This window comes from Crassostrea angulata, chromosome 3 (assembly GCF_025612915.1).
Source record: "Crassostrea angulata isolate pt1a10 chromosome 3, ASM2561291v2, whole genome shotgun sequence".
NCBI lineage: Eukaryota > Metazoa > Mollusca > Bivalvia > Ostreida > Ostreidae > Magallana > Magallana angulata.
This window is the reverse complement of record NC_069113.1, coordinates 36305597-36328955: the sequence shown is the minus strand read 5'-3', so window position 1 is coordinate 36328955 and position 23359 is coordinate 36305597. Positions and strand designations below refer to the sequence as shown.

The 23359-nt window shown below is 33.1% G+C and overlaps 2 protein-coding genes across 2 annotated transcripts; one reads left to right on the top strand and one right to left on the bottom strand.

The window, feature by feature from the left end:
- Window positions 1-6803: 6803 nt before the first annotated feature.
- LOC128177798 (uncharacterized) lies at window positions 6804-8917 on the bottom strand. Its single transcript, XM_052844666.1, has one exon. The coding sequence runs from the start codon at window positions 8205-8207 to the stop codon at window positions 7068-7070; it is 1140 nt and encodes a 379-aa protein (XP_052700626.1). The 5' UTR covers window positions 8208-8917; the 3' UTR covers window positions 6804-7067.
- A 3859-nt stretch (window positions 8918-12776) lies between these two features.
- On the top strand, window positions 12777-21557 carry LOC128177314 (uncharacterized). The gene is made up of 3 exons (XM_052843981.1): window positions 12777-13218; window positions 19305-19333; window positions 20939-21557. Exons 1-3 carry the CDS (start codon window positions 13149-13151, stop codon window positions 21191-21193), a joined length of 354 nt encoding a protein of 117 aa, XP_052699941.1. The 5' UTR covers window positions 12777-13148; the 3' UTR covers window positions 21194-21557.
- The last annotated feature ends 1802 nt before the right edge of the window (window positions 21558-23359 follow it).

Sequence of the window (23359 nt, the reverse complement as noted above, 5' to 3'; positions counted from 1 at the left end):
CAAACATCTCTTGTTTCATTTGCATTTGTTCCCACTGTTTCTGAGCTGTCCAGTATGTCAGGCCTATTTTAAATGTTTGTGACCATCCATTTTAAATCATTGGTCAGGGATTACTTGGTTCACTTGTAAACATTTTAGTTTTTCTCTCCAATATTATTGTTCAATTTCAATCTCTAAAATAATATTGTTCAATTTCAATCACTTTGTAGTAAAGCTTGTATGGATGAGAGAAAGCAAGACTTGATTTTCATGTTTAGGCTTCATTACCTTTCAGGTCAACTTGCAACATTAATAAAGCCCTCTGAATAAAAATACTTGTATGTTTTTTACACCATTGAGATTTATTCCCCTAATTTTGCAATGTACCTGTTAATAGGTTGTGACTCCCTGTGTATGTAACATTATACATGTATTTCCCAGTGAAATATCCCATTTAGAAAAATACTGATTAGTTCTTGAAATAAAAATTTTATTTCATATAATAAGTTAATTTGAGCAGTTTTATATGAGAACTAAATTTTTTAGCTCTTGACTTTCATATCATAACAAACTATATAAAATATGAAATTTAATTTTTCATTATTGCCAAATTCACAAAATTTTTATTAAAGTTTTTGCGAAATTCTTTTCTATATTAAATATGAAATTTATTTTTTTTTATATTGCTGAATGTCACAAAATCTATTTTAAAAGGGATCTATGGTTTTGGCCATTTTAAGATCGATTGTATTGATCTCCTTTAAAAGGAGAGCTCTATTTAAGAGTATAGGAAAATGCCCGAACTTCTGAGTATAAGGTAAAATAATGATTTTTTTTTCTCTGCTTAATATGGTGGCATATCTCTGCCCCTTGTGTGCAAGTTATTTTTCTATTGATTATGTCGACATGCAAGATAAAGATGTTGACATGCAAGATAGTTATGTCAACATGCAACATAACTATGTTAACTTGCAAGAAAACTGCGATCAAATAAGAGTAATCAAAAATCTCAAATATCGCCAACATGTGACATCCAAGATGCAAGATACGCTACCTACTGATGTCAACATGCAATTTATTTATGTTAACATGCAACTTTTTTATGTTGACATGCAACTTAGTTATGTTAACATGCAAGACAAATATGTTGACATGCAACATATTTTTGTCGACATGCAACTTAGTTAAGTTGACATACAATTTATAAGTTGCATGTTGACATAAATAAGTTGCATGTCGACATAAATAAGTTGCATGTCAGCAAATTTATCTTGCATGTTAACATAAATAAGTTGCATGTCGACATAAAAAGGTAGCATCTAGCATCTTGGATGTCACAGGTGGGCGATATTTGAGATTTTTTGAGATTTTGTATAATTCTTATCTGATTGCAATTTTCTTGCATGACAACATAGTTATGTTGCATGTTGACATAATTATCTTGCATGTCAACATATTTATCTTGCATGTCAACATATTTGATAGAAAAATAACTTGCACACAAGGGGCAGAGATATGCCATCATAGCTTAATACTAGTTTATAGCCAAAGAAGTTATTTCTAAGACGTAATATTTAATTGGGCATGGTCACGATTTTGGTCAAAAATTACTTTTCCGATTTTAATATTTACGATGCTTCAGAAAGGCATTTTAATAGGCAACCGAAATTTGAGTCTCATTTGTTGAGTTATAAGCGAGTTACAGAGGTTGAAATTATTCGCTATGTAAACAAAGCGTTTGTTTACATTTTAAACGTTGAAGTAAAAATTTCAATTTTTAACCTTAAACGAATGTGTTAAACGTTAGGAATTGTATATCTATGCTTAAAATAAATGAAAAGATAGACAAATAAGCTGGAAAAAGATGTTTTACTGGTATATCGAACATATGTAAACAAAAACAGGGCACGAGCCTTGTTTACATGACAAAGAATTGTGAGCCCTGTATCTTGCTTATAACTGGAGTAATGACTCTCAAATTTAATTTGATCATTAGAAATGCATTTCTAAAGCATTGTAAATAATAAAAACTTAAAAATAAAATTTGACCAAAATCGTGACCATGCCCCTTTAAGGAAGATTACCCAGCCAGATTCTTAACGATCTCCGATCCTCAGCAATGTTCGATAACTCTAAAAATTTTATTCGTACTATAAATCTGCCTTTTATATAGACACATTAAAAAATGTTGATGTTACGCACAAGCATTCAACGAACTGCATGGCCTAGTGTCTCAACGGGGTTCTATATACTATTAGTATCTAAAGATAAAGGGGTTCGAACCATCGATGCACCGGTACATTTTTTCTAATTTTATCTCGACTTGTATATGTTATTTATTTCATTAATTATATTCATCGAGGCCAAAATTGCAATAACTTCGTAAAAAGCATGGGTACCATCAAAAAATTTCTTTTCATTTTATTTCATTTATAAGGTTTCGAGGATAAATAACATTTTTATGATGAAAAAATACTTTGAGGCTGAGGATTGGAGAACCTTAAATTTTGAGAAACTCTACTTTCCTGTTTCAAATATGAATTTTGAAATTCCACGAGGTCTTAGAAATTCTACTTTGTTACACTTTGAATAATTCTGTTAGAATGTGATCACTCCAACTTATTGACTAAAAAAACATTTACAAGTATTAGTTCAGTTAAAGGATGGGGACATCAAAATACATGTATTATCAAGGGCTCTAATTTGTCAGTTTGATGTACATTGTATATAATGATTGATGCTGAAAAGCACAGCTTTCCTCGGTAAGAAGATAAACCATTATATTTACATCTACCAAGCATAATTTCCTCTATTTCTTACGGAAACTTATAGTTAATTCATAGCTCTATATAAAAAGCCAGACTGAAATCTACACGCCCTATTTATCGATTGGTCGAAATCTACAGCGGCTGAAAGTGACAGGACTGAAATTGACACGCCCTGTTTTGGTCTGAACCTATAGCGACCTTAGTAAAATCCCGGACTGCACGAAATAATCATGATGATGTCAGACTCGAAGTCTCACAGGAGACGATTTGGTTGTTTCTTTTAGCTAACGTACTTTTGTACATTAACAGTAATTTAGTGAATTTTACTAACTTTTCATAATCAGTTTATTAATTAGTTAAAGAAAGATGTTAATATAAACAATAAAATGCTTTCTTTGATGATTCATGCTGGTTATAAAGGTAGCGATCATTGCAGAAAAAATTAACATAACCCGCAAACGCGGGTTATGTATTTTTCCTGCAATGTCGCTACCTTCAGATCCCGAATGAAACACCCAAAAAAGCATTTTATTGTTTAAATCTGGCCTCACAATGATAACCACACGCGCTTGTCGTTTGACAGTTGCATATTGTAAACGTAAAAACACTGTTATATTTGAAATATCCAAGTTACAGAACATAATAGAAATGGATATATATGAATATTAAATTTTCTACCATTGTTGAATTAATTGATACATAATGTGTTAAATAGAAATTCTCAGGAACAAGGGAACTAATAACCTGCGCAATAATTAAATTGTTTCTACAACAAACTTTATCAATTTCTAATGACCTTGACATAGTAAAAAAATTGGTCCTCCACATGGGCTGTAGATTTTAATGCAAATAAAACTGTAAATGTTGACTTTACGAGAAAAAATATAAACTATCCTGCAATTCTGTTTGGATATAATGGTGAAATCATAAACAATAAAAAAAGTCATGTACACTTAGGCTTGCATCTACAGTCTGATGGTGGTTGGTCCAATCATATTAATGGTATTTATTAAAAAGCATGCAAAAGGTTGAATATATTGAGATTGCTCAAGCATACAATTGATAGAGAAACACTGGTTAAAATATATATGGCTTTTATCAGACCTATACTGGAATATGGTGATGTTGTGTGGGGCAACTGTACCAAAGAAAACTCTGAATTGCTTGAAAAAGTACAAAAAGAAGCAGCCAGAATAATAACAGGGTTGAGAGTTAACTCTTCTAAAAGTATCTTATATTATATAAATAGTGCCTGATTGGGAGGGTAACAGTTGAAATTGACACCCCGAGAAAACCATTGTCAACCGACGTGAAGCGGAGGTTGACAATGGTTTTCGAGGGGTGTCAATTTCAACTGTTATCCTCCCAAACAGGCACTATTTATTTTGTTATACTGAATGTCTTTTTTAAAATTTTTAAGAAAATTTTACTGTTTTTATATAGGAATAACGTGAATTCTACAGCGAACCGTACGCGCATAATTTTCGCGCATGTAACATTTTTTAATGTTACCCGTTGCCAAGTGCGTTGCTAACGCTGAGGGTAATAGTAAATATTATTAACTGCGTCTTAACCAATCAGATTTCAGTATTTAACATGAAAGTATAACAAAGTGAACTTGGTTGGGAGACCCTTCAACCTCGAAGGGATAAACATAAGCTTATTCTTTTCTACAAAATAATTCATGGTTTAGCACCGCAGTACTTGTTAGACTTAATTCAACCATACTTTCCAACTGAACATGCATATAATCTTTGGTCTAATGGCAATTTTTACTCTCTGTCACTAAGTCGAACTACTCCTTATTACAATAGCTTTATTCCGTCTACAATTAAATTATGGAATAATCTTGATGCAGAAATAAAACATTCACCATCTTTGTCTATTTTTTTTAAAGTCAAAACTCAAAAACCAAAATATACCCAAAACTTGCAAACACTACAGCTTTGGCAATAGGAAAGAAAATATTATTTTTGTTATACTTTCTTGTTAAATACTGAAATCTGATTGGTTAAGACGCAGTTCATAATCCGTTCTATTACCCTCAGCGTTAGCAACACACTTATCAACGGGTAACATTAAAAAATGTTACATGCGCGAAAATTATGCGCGTACGGTTCGCTGTAGAATTCATGTTATTCCTATATAAAAGCAGTAAAAAAATTTTAAAAATTAAGACATCCAGTATAACAAAATGAATAGTGCCTGTTTGGGAGGGTAACAGTTGAAATCGACACCCCTCGAAAATCATTGTCAACCTCCGCTTCGCGTCGGTTGACAATGGTTATCTCGGGGTGTCAATTTCAACTGTTACCCTCCCAAACAGGCACTATTTATATAATGTCAATTACGGAATAAAGCTAGCAATTTAAATGCTCATTTATTTAAGGATTTTTTAATTGATGATAGTCGATGTACAAACTGTGGGTCTGAATCTGAAGGTAATATACATTTTTTTCTTGAGTGTCCAAGATACATTCAACAAAGAATTAAACTTTTTAATCAATTTAATGACATAAGTGTACCTTTTCATATTAACTATATTCTTTATGGTAGTTTTGACTTTTTATACAACTTAAATTGTAAAATCGTTTCTTATGTTCACAGTTATATTAGAGCTTCTAAGCGTTTTTGACTTTTTTTTACTTCTTAGTTTTTTTTAAATTATCGTTTCTTTCAAATGGGCTGGATCATGACACCAATACTCTATGTCTGTCTGTCGGTATGAATGAATGAGGTGATGGGTTTATAAATGTAGGAATGAATGTGTTCATGTATATGCTAAACAACAAATTAACTTACAATTTATAATCATTTGACAAAAGTCAAGCTTATTATTTATCATCCAATTATTCTTTGTCTTGTATACAAAAAATATCAATAATATATCACTCTGTAAACTGGTAAATTATCCTATACACTATATTCTATGATTATTTTATAACACCACTTCTTGACTTTTGGAGAAGGTTTATATAGGCTTTCCTTGTTGCCTAATCCATTTGATTACTCAATAAAATATGTTTAAATTAAATAATTAAATTGTACATATTGTGCAGGTAGAGCTGTGTAAAAATCATTTAATGATTCTGAACGATTTGCCATTCTCAAACGCAAATCTAAGTAATATACAGCAATGTAAAAAAGTTCACCGGGATATGAACTTGGTTGGTCATGTGACCAAATCCTGTGAAGCCCTAAGTACATTCGTACTTAGCCTACCGACTATAAAAATATAAGTTACTGACAGGTGAAAACGAGTGTGGCCCCCTTTTTTAATAACCAAAATTCAGATAGCTATACAATCTGTACAAAGTACTCGGTTTGTTAAATGACTTATTCACATAACAAATACTGACATTCTTAACTGCGTGAAAATGTATTGAAATGAGAGAGAATTCCATTTTTTCGGAAGTAAAACACTTATTTTCCTTAAAGCTACAGATTCATGCAACGGACGGAAACTGCATTGTACTGCCAATCTTTGAATAGAACACACAACACTAAAACAACGGTTTATCCCGCTTCATTTAATCCTCAGCTTACTGATGAATCTTGATTGCTTTCTTTAATGAGTTGTTGATTTTATATCAAAACAACGGTACATTGTATGATTATTTGTGTGCATTGTGGCAGCCCCGTCTGACTCAGGTGTTAATCATGTTAATTAAGATTCGTTCCCGGTCGCCCAGCAAATTGTTTGATAAAAATTATCTTAGTTTATTAAGGGTGGTGCCCGATTTGATAAATTATTCACAAAGAAAATGTTGGGATTTTTTTGGTTGATCAGAACAAGATAAATTTGTATGAATTAGGTCATAAAAAATAAATATAAAATAATGATATTAGTGTTTGTATCTGTGAAGGAATACAATAATAATTATGTACAAAATTAATAGGCATAACAGCCTGATAAATAAGGTGTTAATATGGTATGTTAAATACATTTTATTTCATTATTATGATATGCCATATACATGTAAATATGGGACAAAATTTATCTTCTTTTTTTTTCTTTTTTTTTTCTTTTTTTTTATAAAAGTGTATATCAGTAGTTGGATTTATTACACAGTCATCATTCACATTTGTGTAATTTTTAAACACCCATGGCTGGTGTATTCATACGCTGGAAAAAAGTTGTGTGGCGGATGAGAGGGAGAGGGTATACAATTATATATTTTTAAACATTTTGCATATATAAACCACCAATTTACGTTACCAATTGTAAATATTATTCCAGGAGAATATTGTACAATGCATATCCGAAATATGGCAGTAATAAGTTTAAAACAATCAATTATATAGATCAGAAAGTTGCAGCTATTTTCTTTCACTGAATCGATTAAGAATGAAGGCTATTCTATATTTTGTGGCATTCTGTATTTTGTGGAATGGTATCTGACTCAGTGATTGTTGATAAGACTGTAACGCCCCGTGTAGGTCCCCCACAACGTGCTGACAGATCCCCAGTATCTGCCACGAGAGGTCTCTGATATATAAAGGTACGTATCTCCAGTCATCATAGAGCAGCAGTGTCTGTAGGTCTGTCAGTGACTGTAGACACTGGGAACGGTTACCTAGTCTGTAGTTGCAGAACACACTCAACATTTCTGTCAACACAAAGGGTGAAATATGCGAGATTAGTGTACCGTTTTCTTGGCTTACTCTCCGTTCTAAATCCAGCTCCTGTATATAATAAACATCATTATGAAGACGTACGTGATTTAACAAATCCCTCATCATACGTTTAGACAGAGACCAACCAGCCACACATTCATTGTAACTTTCTTGGTCCACTATGCTACACATGATATAGGGCTGTGTGAGTCTTGATTTAACCCGAGCTGTAACATGAAGCGCCTCTGTATATCTAGATGTTCTGTGGTAATGCAGAGCAAGATAAAACAAACAAGACACATCACCCACTCTACCTGCCAGATTCAACAAGTTACCAATCAGTCTGTTTGTTATGTAGATTTTCTTATTTGCACTTATTGTTGAATTATTGAGGTACTTAAATGCTGCTTCGACTAAAACATCAGCAGTGCATTTCTGCAATGTTAACGCCTCATATACTGTAAGTGATTGGTTTGACAAAATTATTATGTTCCTCAACATAAAATAACTGTCATGTATGTCTGTTTGTGGGAAACTTGTCTTATTCAATTCATTCTTGATACAAACGTCTGTATGAGCAGAACTCTTGGTATGTCTCAGAAGTGGCTCTATTCTGACAAGGCTGTTACGTAAAACTGGTTCAACCATCATTTTTCTGACCGTCGGACTTTGTAGCAAACAGGTCACGCCCATTTCATAATAGCAGTTCAGTTGTTTTAACAGACATTCTCGTGCGCGTACACCACTAACTGTGGCTAATTTGCTTGCAAACATGTTGTTTTGTGGAATAAAAAATTTGGCAACACACCTCGATGGACGCAATGTATCAGATATTTGAAACATTTCCAGAAACAATCCAGTAAGTTATTTGGACATCACGAAATATTTCCTATTTGTACCAACCAGAACATCGTTGTCTTCATAAAATATGAACACAAAAATGGTTCTTTAATGTCGCTATTGACGATTTCCTTTAGAAATATTTTTAAAAGGCCATAGCACAAAAATTGTGTATGATTCAATGAATAGACAAGTTTTTGTTCTGCCTGAGAAAATGACATTCTCCATTCCAGCTCATTTTCAGCGGCTGCCATTTTACTTCCGACGGACACAAAATGACAACCATTCCTTAGTATATCATCAAACACGTGGTTTGGAGGCCAGTTATGCAGAGTACATCTTTTTCTCCAATAACAGGTTAAGCGTGACCAATAAGAGCAATGAAAACACCCAGCAACGTCAACTTCTACATAGCAACTGACACCGCTAGCACAGGGACCATGGCTTTTTGTATCGCTATAAGAATTATTTTCCACCATCGTCGTCAGCATTATTTGTCTCCACTTTAAATTTGATATGTACATACCGTCACTGAATTGAATAACTGACGATTCAATATCTCCATCTTGTGATGTCAGCAGCTGTAGTCTGACAAACCCCGGCGGCGTATCAGTGTCCTCCATGAGAATAATGGTATGTTTTGATAGATCGTAAACACTGGACTGTGATATGTCAGTTATCACTTTATGATTGGTAGACCAGAGCATAATGTCTCTATCTAAAACCTTCCCTATGACTACCACTCTCCATCTCTCTGTAACATCGATGTATCTGTGCAGGTTTCTTTATCATCTCCGCCATGTCCATTATCTCCCTCCTGACGGCCACTTCTGTTGGTGTCCCTACATTATCACACAGACCCACGTACAGAACCTCAGACACACGGCAACTATCATCCATTCCGTGAATTTTTCTAAATATTTAATTTCCTTTTTATAAGATTCAACCGAGCTTTGCACTGACTGTTGCAATTAAGTTGTATTCCTTTACTGTTCGTATACCTGTGACTAAACATTTTCAGCCTAATAATAGAGGTATTTATAAAACACCCTTTTTTATCCACTTTCGCTTTGAGTGTTCTTACACGATTACACTCGTATTATGCTAAAAAGTATTGGGTTATGATTCAATGAAAAGAAAAGTTTTTGTTCTGCCTGAGAAAATGACATTCTCCATTCCAGCATTCATACCTCATTGAAAATAGATCATATGCACATTTGGCAATTAAAGCATTATTACAGATAACTTGCACTGACCCCATTTTATATTTAATTTACATAAATGTAGTTTAACATATTTCATGGTTCATGACCTGTACGTCCCACCCTCTGTTAACAAATGTACAAGTATATAATGCCTCAGATATATTCTAATGTTTCTTCGTCAAATGCCAATTTACACACTTTAACTAAATAAGTAATACTCAACAGTATAATTTTTAAAATTTATAATGATTTATTATTAATTTCAACACAATTTTAACATGAGAATAAAATAAAGGGTTTGAGGTATATGGAAATCAAATTTTTTTCTCAGTATATCTGATTTGAGTTTACTTAGCTATATACGATTAAGTATGCTTTATGTTTTTGTTCGATATTATTTGGCATTGTTTGCTTTTCAAGATTTATTAGGGTCTTCCCTTTTTAAAAACTGACGACTCTCTTGTTATTTTGTTAAGTCGTTCTTGAAATTGTTAAGTTTATTTTTTAATTCGTACTTAAAATCTTTTCGTACCAAAAGTTATTCAATTTAAAAAAATGTCTTTGTTTTAGTTTCTCTTGTTTTGATTTAAGAATGCTGCTTCTCACAGGAACTTCTAGCTTTAGTTCCAACGTAAATGGAAGACCCTCTCGTTGCTCTGCAAGGAGCTTTGCTCTAGTTATTACAATTATACAAAATTTATAAAGCGCCATATATGATTTAAATGAAATTACTGACTCTACAGCGCTGTACATTAAAAATTATGGACATAAGAGCTAAGAATATAAAGAATGTACCTAGATACACGAAACCAAAAACTACATACATATATAACACTAATTATGTTTACATGTAAAAATCATCGCTGTACTGTCTCTGTACTCAATAAGATACAGTTTAAAATGCGTACATACTTAGTAGTATGTAGTCTGGATAAGGTTTGGTTAAAAGATAAGGTTTCAATAATTTTTTAAAACCAATAAAGCACGGTACAATAACGAAACATTCAAACTACGTACAGATATAAAACTGCAGAAATGGTGATGCGATAATTCCTCCGTGGTCCCCTTTATATTTCACAAGTCTGGATCCACTGATGCATTCGATTAAATTTTAACCTGCTGACAATCCCTAATGCACATTTCTTGCATATATCTCATATTAAGTGAATTTCATTATTATCTTAATTATTATATCTCGAAAATATTATTAAGTATTGTAAAAAAAAGCCATTGCAAAAAGCAAATAAGATTAAACGAATCTTGTCAATGATTTGTAAAAATATTAGGAAAAAATAAATAAAAAACGAAAGATAGCCCGTAGAAAAAACGAGATAAATGTAATGAAAACAGCGAAATTCACGCCATTAGAGGATGAGACGTCATGGCAAATGCGATAGCATGCGATGGTTTACACCGAAGAACTTCGAATCACAGCGTCAACAACAACTAATTATATGTCATTATTTACAAATCGAAAAACTAGTATGCCCTTCCCATATTGCATCTGATCTGGTGCGATGAAAATCCTTGGCTTTACAAGAAATTATATTTTGATTGAATCATTGACCGTTTTTTTTCCAGGCCGGAACTTTTTCGATATGCATCGGAGTAAGGTATTATGCAACCCGGTTTGCATTAGACAGTAACATTCGAGATTAATTCGATAATCTAGTGAAACATGTTTAAAATTCAAGGTTTGTGGTGCTTAAATATTGATTTTATAAAATGAATTAGAGAGAGAAAAAAAGAGAGAAAGAGAGCGGTTCGTAATATTGAAAGAAAAGAGAGAGAATAGAAAGATGCACTCAGAGAAAGAAAGAAAGAAAGAAAGAAAGAAAGAAAGAAAGAAAGAAAGAAAGAGAAACAGAATTATATATTGACAGATTTCTCAGAATGGTGTGTATCGATACAGATAGATGAGTTCAATCAGTGCAAGGGAGAAATAATTGCTGATTGATACCAACAAGTGGAACTCGATTCTGCCTGCTTTCGTTTTTTGGGACGAAAATGGCTGAGTTTGGCTATATCGGGAACCCAATCACATATTTATTATTGAGCTATTGAGTAGTTATATGGTGGCTTGGTTCGTCACCCCCCCAAAAAACTTGACCACCTTTGATACATGTAAATATACATGTATCTTCTGTCTTTTTGGTGCTGTCTTTAATGCAACAGACTTATGGATCGACCATGCTGAAAAACAAAAACAGCTTTAGTCACGTGTTACTATTCTTGCTTGCTTGTTATATTTGAGAAAAATTTAAAGAATTAAAGCCATCTTTTCTTTTACAGCTAAATTTTTGCTGATGCATCAATTCATTTGGGAAAGACCATTTGTCTGCTTCCAGCTTTTGACAATGGCACATATCAATCAAGATACGCGTCGTTTATAAGAGACTTTAATTGATTGGGATTTACCGTTTGTTATAAGGTACCACAAAAGTTCACTGGGAATCCTTAATTACACAGTATAATTGAGTCTGGTGCTTTTGTTTTGCAATGCTTTTCTTCACATCTCCGAACCATCGATTTATTGTTCTAATCAGACAGCGAGCCGATCAAAGGGAACATTGGCTTTTTATTCTTCACAGAATGAGATATACATATATACACATTTTGTCGATCTGTTCTATATGTTATTTAGCATTGTTCTCAACCATAGGACAAAGTGTTTTTATTATATTTTTTTTAATTTTGTACTTTTTAAATAACTTACTTTCAAAACACTCTTTGAAAGCTAAATGAAATAACTTTGAATGTTGCCATTCAAGTAATAAAGGCAAATTAACGACCGTTGTTTTGTGATTGTGTCTTATTTGTTGCCTTGGTTTACGACCCACGTTCTCCAATGCATGGCTACAGTGCAGGTATTTTATAATAGCCCATCGTCAAGGATGCCGTTTGAATGGATTTATAGGTAGTGACAGATTCAATGTGATAGCATCGATTTTGTGACGTTCTTCTTCGACGTCCTCGACAGAATACAATTCAAGTAAGGGGGGAACATATCACCCTCTAATGTGCTTAAAAAGCCTAAATCGCGTTAAAGCCATCTGAGTAGTAAATGTATATTTTCCTATTGCAAGATAAATATTTTCGGCACGATTGATAATTGAGTGAAATTTGTTTTGATGATATGTCAACAAATTTATTACATTAGATTGGACATCGCTTAAAGCCACTTTTCTTCCATGTTTCCATTTCATTCGGTGTGGAGCAATATTGACCAAATACGTGTACTTTCCACCTGCAGTCAACCCACATTAACTCGAAAACAAATCACACCAAAACAAAAGATCAATTAACTATACAAGTATGGGGTTTTCCTGAGCATTAAATCAAAGGTCAGTTCGTAATTGAACGGGGTTTGTTTTACCTCCAAGAGAAAACAGAAAAAATATCACCTGCGACTGATCCGAATGATCAGAGAGGCCCAGCACGATTCGTGATGACCATTTATAAACAATCGATACGGTTAAACTCGCCCAGGGGTGGTTACAGATTTAATTGATCGCGCAATGCAGGTGCAATACCTTTTTACTTCCAGCTTGCAGTTTCGTGAACAAAATCGACGCGCATGCGTCACATTTCAGAAGTAATTGCACATTGGAGATGGAGAGTTAGTGGAGAAATGTTCAACTCTTTTATATGGGAAGAAAATGATACAATATGAGAAAAAGAATCGTACTGTTATTATTGGACAGAAATCTCAGACATTAATTTTGAACAGATATTCAAAATGGTTGTAAGACGGAACCACGTTATTCAGATCGCCCATTATTCTCTGATGCAGATACTTTTGGCAAAAGGTAAGTCGTATTTTTGTTAATATCAGTTTTCTTTAATTTGGGAAGAGATCGAGAGAGATCGAGAGAGAGAGAGAGAGAGAGAGAGAGAGAGAGAGAGAGAGAGAGAGAGGCAGGCAGATGGAAAGAGAGACACGTGGAAGGAATGACAGACGGATCTACGTTCGGACGGGCCATAATGAATTTTTGTGTAGTGATCTGGTGAAATAGGTAATCACTTAATGAATAAGCATATTTCAATTGAACATGATTAACATAAAGTGCACCTTTCAAAGATAAGACCCTGGATAAAGGGTGCTTCTTAAGGAGCTACGTTTTGATACATTAAGCTGTGCTTCCACATTCGAGAAAGAATGTAGTGGTTATTGATATTTTGATTCTTTACCATTCGCAATTGTTGTAAAATTATAAATATAACTCTTTCAACGACAGATAAAACCCCATTGATTTGAATCTTCTGTAATAACTATTTGTGTGGTAAAGAGTGAAAACTCAGATTAAAGCATTGTTTCATTATTGCCATCCTGTACAAAAATGGTTTGCAATATGCTCATCAGTATACCAAAATCTTTTTTCTGACAAACTTTAGCTCTCTAAGTTTTTTATCATTGTAAATGTTTATCATACATACAGAATAAATAGCTCAGTTGTGCTTCAAAAGCGGTTCCAATGCTTCGTTCTTGTTAAACCATAATCTAGTTTGTCTCTTAATGGTATTTCTCTGCCCTTTCCGACGTTAATTTCACATTTAGGTAAATCAGTTTGATTAATGTATTGCTAGTTGTTTACTCTCTCATTAGTACTTCATTATTCAACTACGTTTATTTTGACACGTACAAGCTTCACGTCTGATTTTAAAGATTTAAATTCTTCGCGTATGATCATCCAAATTTTGCGAAATGTTTAATTTATTAACATCTAAACACTGTATCTAACACTATCTTTAAGATAAGAAAACCACAAACAATTGAATGAGCTTTCTGCGATTATTGACATAAAATAAGTTTGATAAGTACTCCAGTTCCAACGGCCATTAAAACTCTTCATGGAAGTTGAATACATACATGCATGCTGCTATAAAAATGAAAATACTTCAAAAATTGTAAAAATTGAGCATTCAAATTATAATTGAATGTCTGCGAAGGTATTCAAATTTTACAGGCGTACAATCATGTACATGAAGCTAATTATTCACCACTATTCACCAACAATCTCGTCTGTGTTATATATTGGATTTTGGTTTAGACTTAGTATTCACAAGAGATATAAAATCATTACGAAGTAATCGTCATTGTATTTTTTTTTAAAAAACTAATGGGAATTTTCAGGAGTGTCTTGGAGTTAACGTTTGTCAATCATTCATGACTGCAGACGATATTTTCATCAAAATCACGTAAAAATAAAAAATCATTTGACGTCACCACTCTTCCTACTCGACAGAGCTAAATGTAAAAATTGGATGCAGGAACCACGAATTAGATTTTCTTTCCATTTTTACAAATTGTCCTTCCGGTTTTGATCTACCCGCCATTGGTTTAATGTGACTTTGTTCGGTCGGATTTTGTTCGGTGGAGAACGCGGTTTTGAAGGAGTGAAATTTACATCCGTGTAAATTAACATCCGGTGCTTTTCCATCACTTGGGGTTCATTAGTTGACTAACCGATACTAGTAAAACAACCTTAAAAATCGTTCGAAAAATGCCTCTTGGAGGAACAATACTAGACCATGCATTAAATCAGGGTTCTTTTAAAAGAGACCTATACATAGTCCCAGTATCACGAAAAAAAACGAAAAAACTTTGGTCATTCAAAAAATAATTTCCCAATAACTGATATTTGTAATTTTTTAAATGAAAAATTACCTAACAGTATTAATTGTATAACAATTTAATGTGTTATTGATCAATCATGTTCTTTTGCAATCTAAAAAAATAATGCATAGTAAATGTTTTTGAGGTTTACGATTCTACATCATAATCCTTTGGACAGGCTAAGAATAAAAAAAAAAAAAAAAATTAATCTACCCAAAATTCCTAAATTTTGTCCAGCTGTAAAAAACCCATACCTAACATTTTAATTGAGGAATTTTGAGAATTGTAAGAACTTGGATATTATGAAAAGTTAATGCAATTCGTAGATCGGTTATCTTTAATTGTCTGAGAGGACAATTAATGGTGTACGACAAACGATCAATATTGTGCTGCATAATAGAACAAATATGTCGTTGTCTTCAGACAGTGCTATGTCCTGATGTCACGAAAAAGGACACCTGCTACAGAAACCGTCCAAGTACCAACACATTAGGCACAGTTTGCAAAAAGCATTTTTATGATTTTTTTTCTCATTAATTTCTTTTGTGTCAGTAATTTAGCAATTCAATACTGTCTTGTTTGCTGCTTTAAAATCCATTAAATTAATGTGTTGTTATTTTTCTGGGGGAAAAAATGAGGTCAAGCCTTGAGTTAATATTCTTCTAAAAGTACTGTAAACTTGCTACATCTCTGCCAGTCTTTTTCCTTTGTTTTTGAATAAAAAGTTATGAGTATCAACATTTATAATCAGCAACAATAATAACAACAAAAAATAAAATAAAAATTACACCCTCCAAAAAACAAACAAACAAACAAACGAAAAGCCCCAAACCCTAAAACAAATAAAAAATCATTAAAATTCTACACGTCAAAACCGAAGCCAATTAGTACTGGATGTGTGAGTCATTGCTTGTGTTTGAAAAAAAAGAGAGAAAAAAGGTGGCTAAATTAGGTTGCAACATCGAATGCAGCATTGCAATAACTTGTCGGTAACCGCGTTTTATGCTCCGTTGGGCGCTCAATGGATTCCAGAACGAGCTGGGCTGCTTTCTTGCGCAATCACCGTTTCCGTCGCCCCTTAAGTCTCCCTTGGTCTCAATGATGTAGAGACAGACTTGGAACAATATTGATTTTGCTTATAAAATGCTTCAATTGTAGAAGTGGTTGGGTTTTTTTTTGTTCATTTGAAAATGCCCAATAATCCATACGTAAGGCTTTATGCTCGCACAAACACTGGGCTTAATTTGTCAACTTCCAGTATCTTGATGAAACACTGATTTTTTTTATCCCGTTTTTGTAGTATGGCTATATTAGATTTTTACCAATTTACGAAGAAAGCAACGAAGTACTGACCCCAAAACTACATTTTTAACAACTATAATACCTACAGATGTTTTACTGTGTTTGATTAAACATTTTATGAAAGTTGAAGGTAACAATGAAATATTACTAAAGACTCTGAAATCTTTGCAAAAACATTATATTAGGATCGAGATATATAGACTGATGTCTTCGCAAGCAAAAATATCTAGCCTTGAATTATACTCTACTTTTCTGCAAAATTATAAAAGTTGCAGAAAAAAAATGAAACGATAAGGTTTGCCTTACATGCACTCGCTTTCGTTTCAAATCGAAACATTTACAGCTATTATAAAAAAAAATAAGATTATAAAATTAGTATAGTCTCATATTGTATCTAAGTTGACTGGTTTGCATAGGAGATAAATAATTTCCCAAACAAACAAGATAGTCGCCAATAGCTACAAATGTAGGCGTTTAAAACTGTGAGAATTGTTGATATTCTATCCATCTCATCCTTTCAAACCCCGCCCCCTTTGAATTATCAAACAAATTTTCAAACAAAAAAAAATTCATGTGACATTTTCAAATATTCTAGTATCAATTTGAGAATGCGTTGATAAGACAAATCAATCCAAGAATTAAGTCATTCGCGTATATTTTGAAACAAACAATAATGGAAATTGAACACCTCCATTTTGTGACGTATTTACTAATGAAAAATCAGACAGGTTATTGCTAAATTTTCATATCTTTCTACAAAAGTTAAAAATACTCAGTATACACTATTACTAGAAAATTGCACTTTAGAAAAAAAAAACAAAAAAAACAAAATCCTTTTGTTGACTCAGTTGTTTACTACAATGTAGTATATAAAAGTATAAATGAATTTATTTGCTCCGACTTAAGTGCCAATTAAATAGTAAACAACACCAATAAAAAAAAAAGAAAATGCGCTTTAAGACCACCGTTGCTATCAGCTTATCTGCAATGAGAACAATATTCCATGCGCAAAGAATGATTCATCGTGCAAATGGATATTCAATATTCAGCTATTTACATCACAGAACTTTGAGCGGTGACCAGTCTTACCTTGATTTGGTAACGAAACCAAATCACCCAAATCTGATGGTCATTGACCCATACCTTCTAACTAGAACAGTGACGTCATTGGGTTATTTGTGTTTCAGTTTGATCCTTTGCAGCTATTCTTTGTCTTCCGGTCTAAGACATGTTGCATGTAAAGGAGAAATAAATTTGTTTTGTTCAGAATTATGTTGAAAAATTTTTCCACTCTGAATACTTGCGTTTGATTAATGTATTTGACCTCCTTATTTGTCGGAGGCGATACAATGATTCGAGGTTTTAAAAAAGAAAAAAAAGAAAAAAAATCAGCAACTTCGAAAAATCCTTATGAATTCTTACCTTCGATATATTCATTTCGCATTCATTGAGATCTTATATAAGATCTTTATCAAATGTGCTAGTGTATTTGTGCTCCGTATGCTTTGAAAAAAAATATAGATTTAGGTATTTGTCTTCGATTTTCCCAAAGTTATCAATATAACAATAATAAACGGTGTGATGAAAGAAAAAAAAAGTGCTCAAAGATAAAACTTTATGAGAAAATATAAACAATTTGTTGATATTGTTGCCTTTTTAAACACATTGACTTCTATATATAATGCTACAATGTACAGTTAATATGTAACTTAAACCGGGGTATATTTAACGAATGTTTTAGGTCGTCAAAGCTCAAATTCGTGTATGGAGCTGGTATCAATTCTTCAAATAATAAATATATATATTTGGTTAATTTGCGTGTTGCGATGTTTAACATGTTTACAAGATCGAAGAAATTGATGTAAGAAAAGACTGTAATTAATGAATTAAAATGATTTTTTGATTTGTAATGTTGCTTATCTTTGATAAGAGAATTAACCAGTCGGAACAACAAAAATGACTATTGATTTGTTGTAAAGGTATTTCAAAATTAAAGTATTTCAGCACTTGGATTATTGAATCATTTTGTTGCCAATCGTATCTAAATGCGCATAATAATCTGTGTATCAGCGTGTTAACATTCAAGTAATGATTTATCAATGATGCTAAAATGTTTAAAGCTTTTATTTACACAAAAAGTTAACTAGCTAGAAAAGCAAGCCAAGATGCACTTCGTGATTTTCAAAATCAATGCAATTTGCCGACGGGACGGAGTGTTTTAACCCAGGAATATAATGACTCCGGTTACAAATAAATCTATAGAATATATCGATACCATTAACCCAATTACTGCACACCGGTTCCCAGACAAAAAAGGTAATGCGGAATTCCAAACTTCCTCGACCGCCGTTCCCTTAAAAAAAGCCCACAAAATAATGCAGCATTATATAGCCTTTTAACCACTTGTATATGTGTTGCTTACCTAAAAGTGCAAGCTTGTGTCAGTGGAACGGAAGCGACAATGACATGACGTATAAAGAGGTCCCATGCAACTATGAAGATGTTCATTAAAAAAATTCCTGGGATGTTTCACTAAGGAGAGAATGTCTTTAATGCTAGCGACTGTACTACAACATCGTTTGTGCATTAAAGATAATTCTGAATAAAGGTCACCTCCGTCAGCTCCGAGTTGAGAGCGGTTTTCTGAAATTAGTGTTGAAATTTCGCGCACGAAGGGAAATTACTCGTATAGTAATTTTTTTACCATTCAACCTTCAGAATTACTAAAAATAGGATTAAGAAATAGTTACCGGTATCTTAAAATTCGCATTTATTTTCATCTGCATTCAGTTATTGCTAAATCATTTTAAATCTCTGTAATAAATTTGAAAATGATACCAGTTATTATTTTATACTTTTAGAGCACTCACTCTGCCTGTATCATTCAGTGACCTGTACATATTTTTATGCATACATGTGTATTTGTTTTTTGTTGCGTCCAATATGATTTTATTATATTTCATTTTTTCTTTGCAGATGTGTTTGCATCAAATTCCACAGATGTCGTAAGTATTATTATTCACTTCATTAATATAGATTGCTCAGTCCATGTAAGTTCTTGCTATTGTAGAAACAAAAAGCTTGAAATAAATAAGTTTATACATCTAATTTACTGAAAATATTGTGGAATCGTTTTTATTCGTGGGGGTCAATGTTCGTGGGTAGCCAAAGTTTTCCTGGTTCATGGGGACATGGATGTGAATTCATGTGCAAGGGTAACCCACGAAAGCCACAAACATTGGTTCCCCACGCTAATGAACTCTCGTATGTAAAAGTGTAAAACATTTAAATGCATATCACACAAAATATTTATTAACCGTGCATGCATGTTTATTAATTGATTTAAAAAAGCCAAAATGGAGCACAATAGATGCATTTTTCACGCTGTAGAAGTTTATAGTTTAGCAGAAATTGAACAGAAGATATTTCAAGTGTAGTTTCTTTACACAGGCAAAATCCTTTCACGAGATTCAAAGTCGAATTTTACTGCTAGCTATATAGGCTAGGGAATCAAATCATTCATGGGGTTTAACAAAGGCTTGCTGTCAAAGAATAGTAATTTCAAACGAAGCTTTAACAAGTATATGAACAAAAAATTATTCTTTCAAACTTCACTTAACCAATGTTTATTTCTTAATTAAGTACATGTATACAGACATTGATACTTGTTTACGGCATGTACACGTACCTGTATGGCTTAAATTGGTAAATGCAAAATAGCCAAGGAACCACCAAAATTTTTTTACAAGGTCGTGTGAATATCATTCTCGACTCTCTTATCTTCTGAAGTTTAGCTCAATGGAAAAATTAAATGTAGGATTGAAAGACCGTAGTGCAACAATTCCGTATATACATACAAAGTTTACAATAATTTGTGCAAAATATAGAGATAAACTCGGTGTTAAAATCTCTAATAAAAGAGTTTGGTATCAAAGGTTTCAAGAAGATGTTTTGAGAAACACGGGAAAATAGCCCAAGTTTGGTGCACTTTTTTAATGAATTCCAGCGATGGTACTAGTACATTTTGAATTGCAAGTTATTGATAATGACTTCATTCATATTTAGCTTTACGATTTGTTAAACCCAAACATTTCCGTACAGCTATACAGATCAGCAGTCGGTTATCCGTAGACTCTCTCATTAAAGAGTCCTCATGTCGTGCTCTTATTCATTCTTTTTAATGCGATACCGTCAAATGTAAACGAAAATTATAACCTTTGCAAAACATATAATCTCCCATGTGATCAACGAATCGAATCGTATTTATAAAGTCGCGAAGTACACGATTTACAAGATCCACAGCCTTTAAAACTTAATTGCCACTAATCATTTGGTATGGCTTGATTTTAACTGCTTTAATTGGGATTCAAAGGCTGTAGCCACAAAAGTACTCCGGAACTTCATGATTCTTACCAATTCTGTATCCATATCGCATGACTGTTAGTTCATTCCAGCTCAAATAATGACACGTTTATTCGTATGGATCGTTCTGAACCCACTTTTATTTTGAGATTATGCGTGATTTGAATAACCTTTTGATATATATTTATAGATGTAAGAAGACAATATCAAATACGTTATATTTTTTCTATATATTATTATATTTGTAGTCTACCAACACCTTCCTGTCGGGGGACATGCTCACCGGACTGCTGGCCGGATTCGGATTTTTTATCGGACTTATCTCACTAATTTGCATTTGTTGGTGTTGTTGCTGTGGTAACGGATGTAGTAATTCTGAGACGGACAAACGAAGGGTGGGTCCATCCCCTCCACCCTGGAGGTCACGACCTAACACTCGCGCCACCACAGCAAATACAGTCTCCACACGGATAACTACAGCTCCACCTAGCAGGCGAGCTTAGAACAAGTAGATGACGTCACAGTAATGGCGTGGTGGATATTCTGCAACCTCGGACAGAATTAATCAAATCAACACTCAGTATTACGCAATATATGGGCGAAGATTGAAGTAAAGAAGTTTTGATGATGAAAATGAATTAAATTTGAAATGATTGACAAAAGGTATACGAGGAAAGTTACATAAATTGCATTGTAATGGCCTTTTACATGATGTACATGTATGCATTTATTTAATGTATCAATTGTTGATGAAGTTGTTTGTACAATATTAATGTAGATGTGAATTAAATTGTTTGGTTCCCAATTAATTTATTAATTTTATTTACGTTGCAGCAAATATTTTTCCAAGGACAATAAAATCAATATAACTCCCATGAAGAATCGCGTCTTTAATTGATAAGAGTAAACAAAAACCGTTGATTAAAATAATAGAGAAACAAAACAAATCGACCAAAAATTTCAAACAAAGAGTTCATTATGCATCAAATCAAAGACCAATCGATACTACATCAGACAATCATAACAAACAGATGAATTATTTCACATTTTGTGAATGTCATTTTGAAAGAGACTATCAATTGTGGATGCGTCTACTGTATGTACGCAACCTTAATTAATAAGCAATGCTATTTTCACAAGTTTCGTTAATGGCAAAACTTTGACAAAAATTTTCCAAACATTAAATATACAATCATGTTTTGAAAATGTTCATCTAATAATTGTGCATATTTAGATAGCATGACCTTGAAAGAATCAAATTGATATTGGGCGTTATGATTCAGCGTTCTATATGTGATATCAACATGTAACCCACGCGGGGGAAAATCCAACTCATACTTCCAAAGCTGTAAAAATTCAAAATCAAAATATTCACCATTAACATCGGACATCCTTTCTTGTAAATATATAAATAAATATATAATATAGAGTTGATTTCATTTATAAATTTTCTATGTAATACTAGTAAAGAAACACCAAAAAAAGATAGAGAGAACTGACCAAAGAAGAAATACATGTATCTCAAAATCATCATACCAAGTATTATACTCAGATAAATATTCAAGACCATCAAATCAATATTTAATATCGTAAACTTCATATAGAATCTTTGCCCCGAAGAATGATATCAGGGCGGAAAATTGTCAGAATGATGTATGGAAATACCGGCCGTTGTCCAAGGTACACTTACACCTCCAGGGAAATCTAGGATGGATTTGTGTTTCGAGGGTTTTCTGCAGGCCTGCATGATGTTGGGTCATTTCTTCTATAGGTTCTCTAAATAGAAACATTTTAGGACGGACTTCGACTTAGGGGGGCTGTGTCAAACGTACACCTGTTTATTTCATTATTGGCCACTCAGGCATTGCTCTTTAAAATCAACCAGATTTGTCTGGACTACGCAAACTATGTATATTTTACTCAAAACAAGCGTCATTTATAACTAGTTTTGATGCAAGAAAAAGATATGTCCTACCGAAATCCAAGGTCTTGTTAAAATGGTTCTTCTTGGTCACGTCTCCATCTGTACCTGTCATGTGCTAAAACATTACAAGATGAAAAAAACCCATGTTCTAGAATGCCTCTTTTTTCACATAGCTTACCGTCTATGTTTTCTGTAAGGCTATAGTAAGGGAAAAAAATTCTGGTCTATTGACTGTTCAAGCATTAAATAATTGTTTTATTACCTAATTCCTTTTTTAGTTTTCGGGGTTTACAATTTGCATATTGCAGATGGTTTTCGTGCCATTATGCAATATACTCAGATATTTTTTTTTCCATCTTTTACATGCACAAAACCTGTTGCATGCATTACAACATCTCAATTTAAAATAAGTTTACACAAAGAAGGGTGAGTCTTCAACCCATTAGATTTTAAATAGTCTTTTACCTATATGAAGCTTTAAAACTGTTGATTATTTGATACTCCATTTTGATAACATTGAATTTGGTTTCACCAAGTACTAAAACAGCGTCTATGTAAAGGAATATACATTCCCTGAGAAAGGATGTAACATTAACATACCCGCGTTCTGAAATACGTTGCCGGTCCAATAGATCGCAGTCTATTGACCGGCGGTCCAATAGATCGAAGTCTATTGACCGGCGGTCTAATAGATCGCAGTCTATTGACCGGCAGTTCAAAATAGACGCAAATATTTTATTTGTAA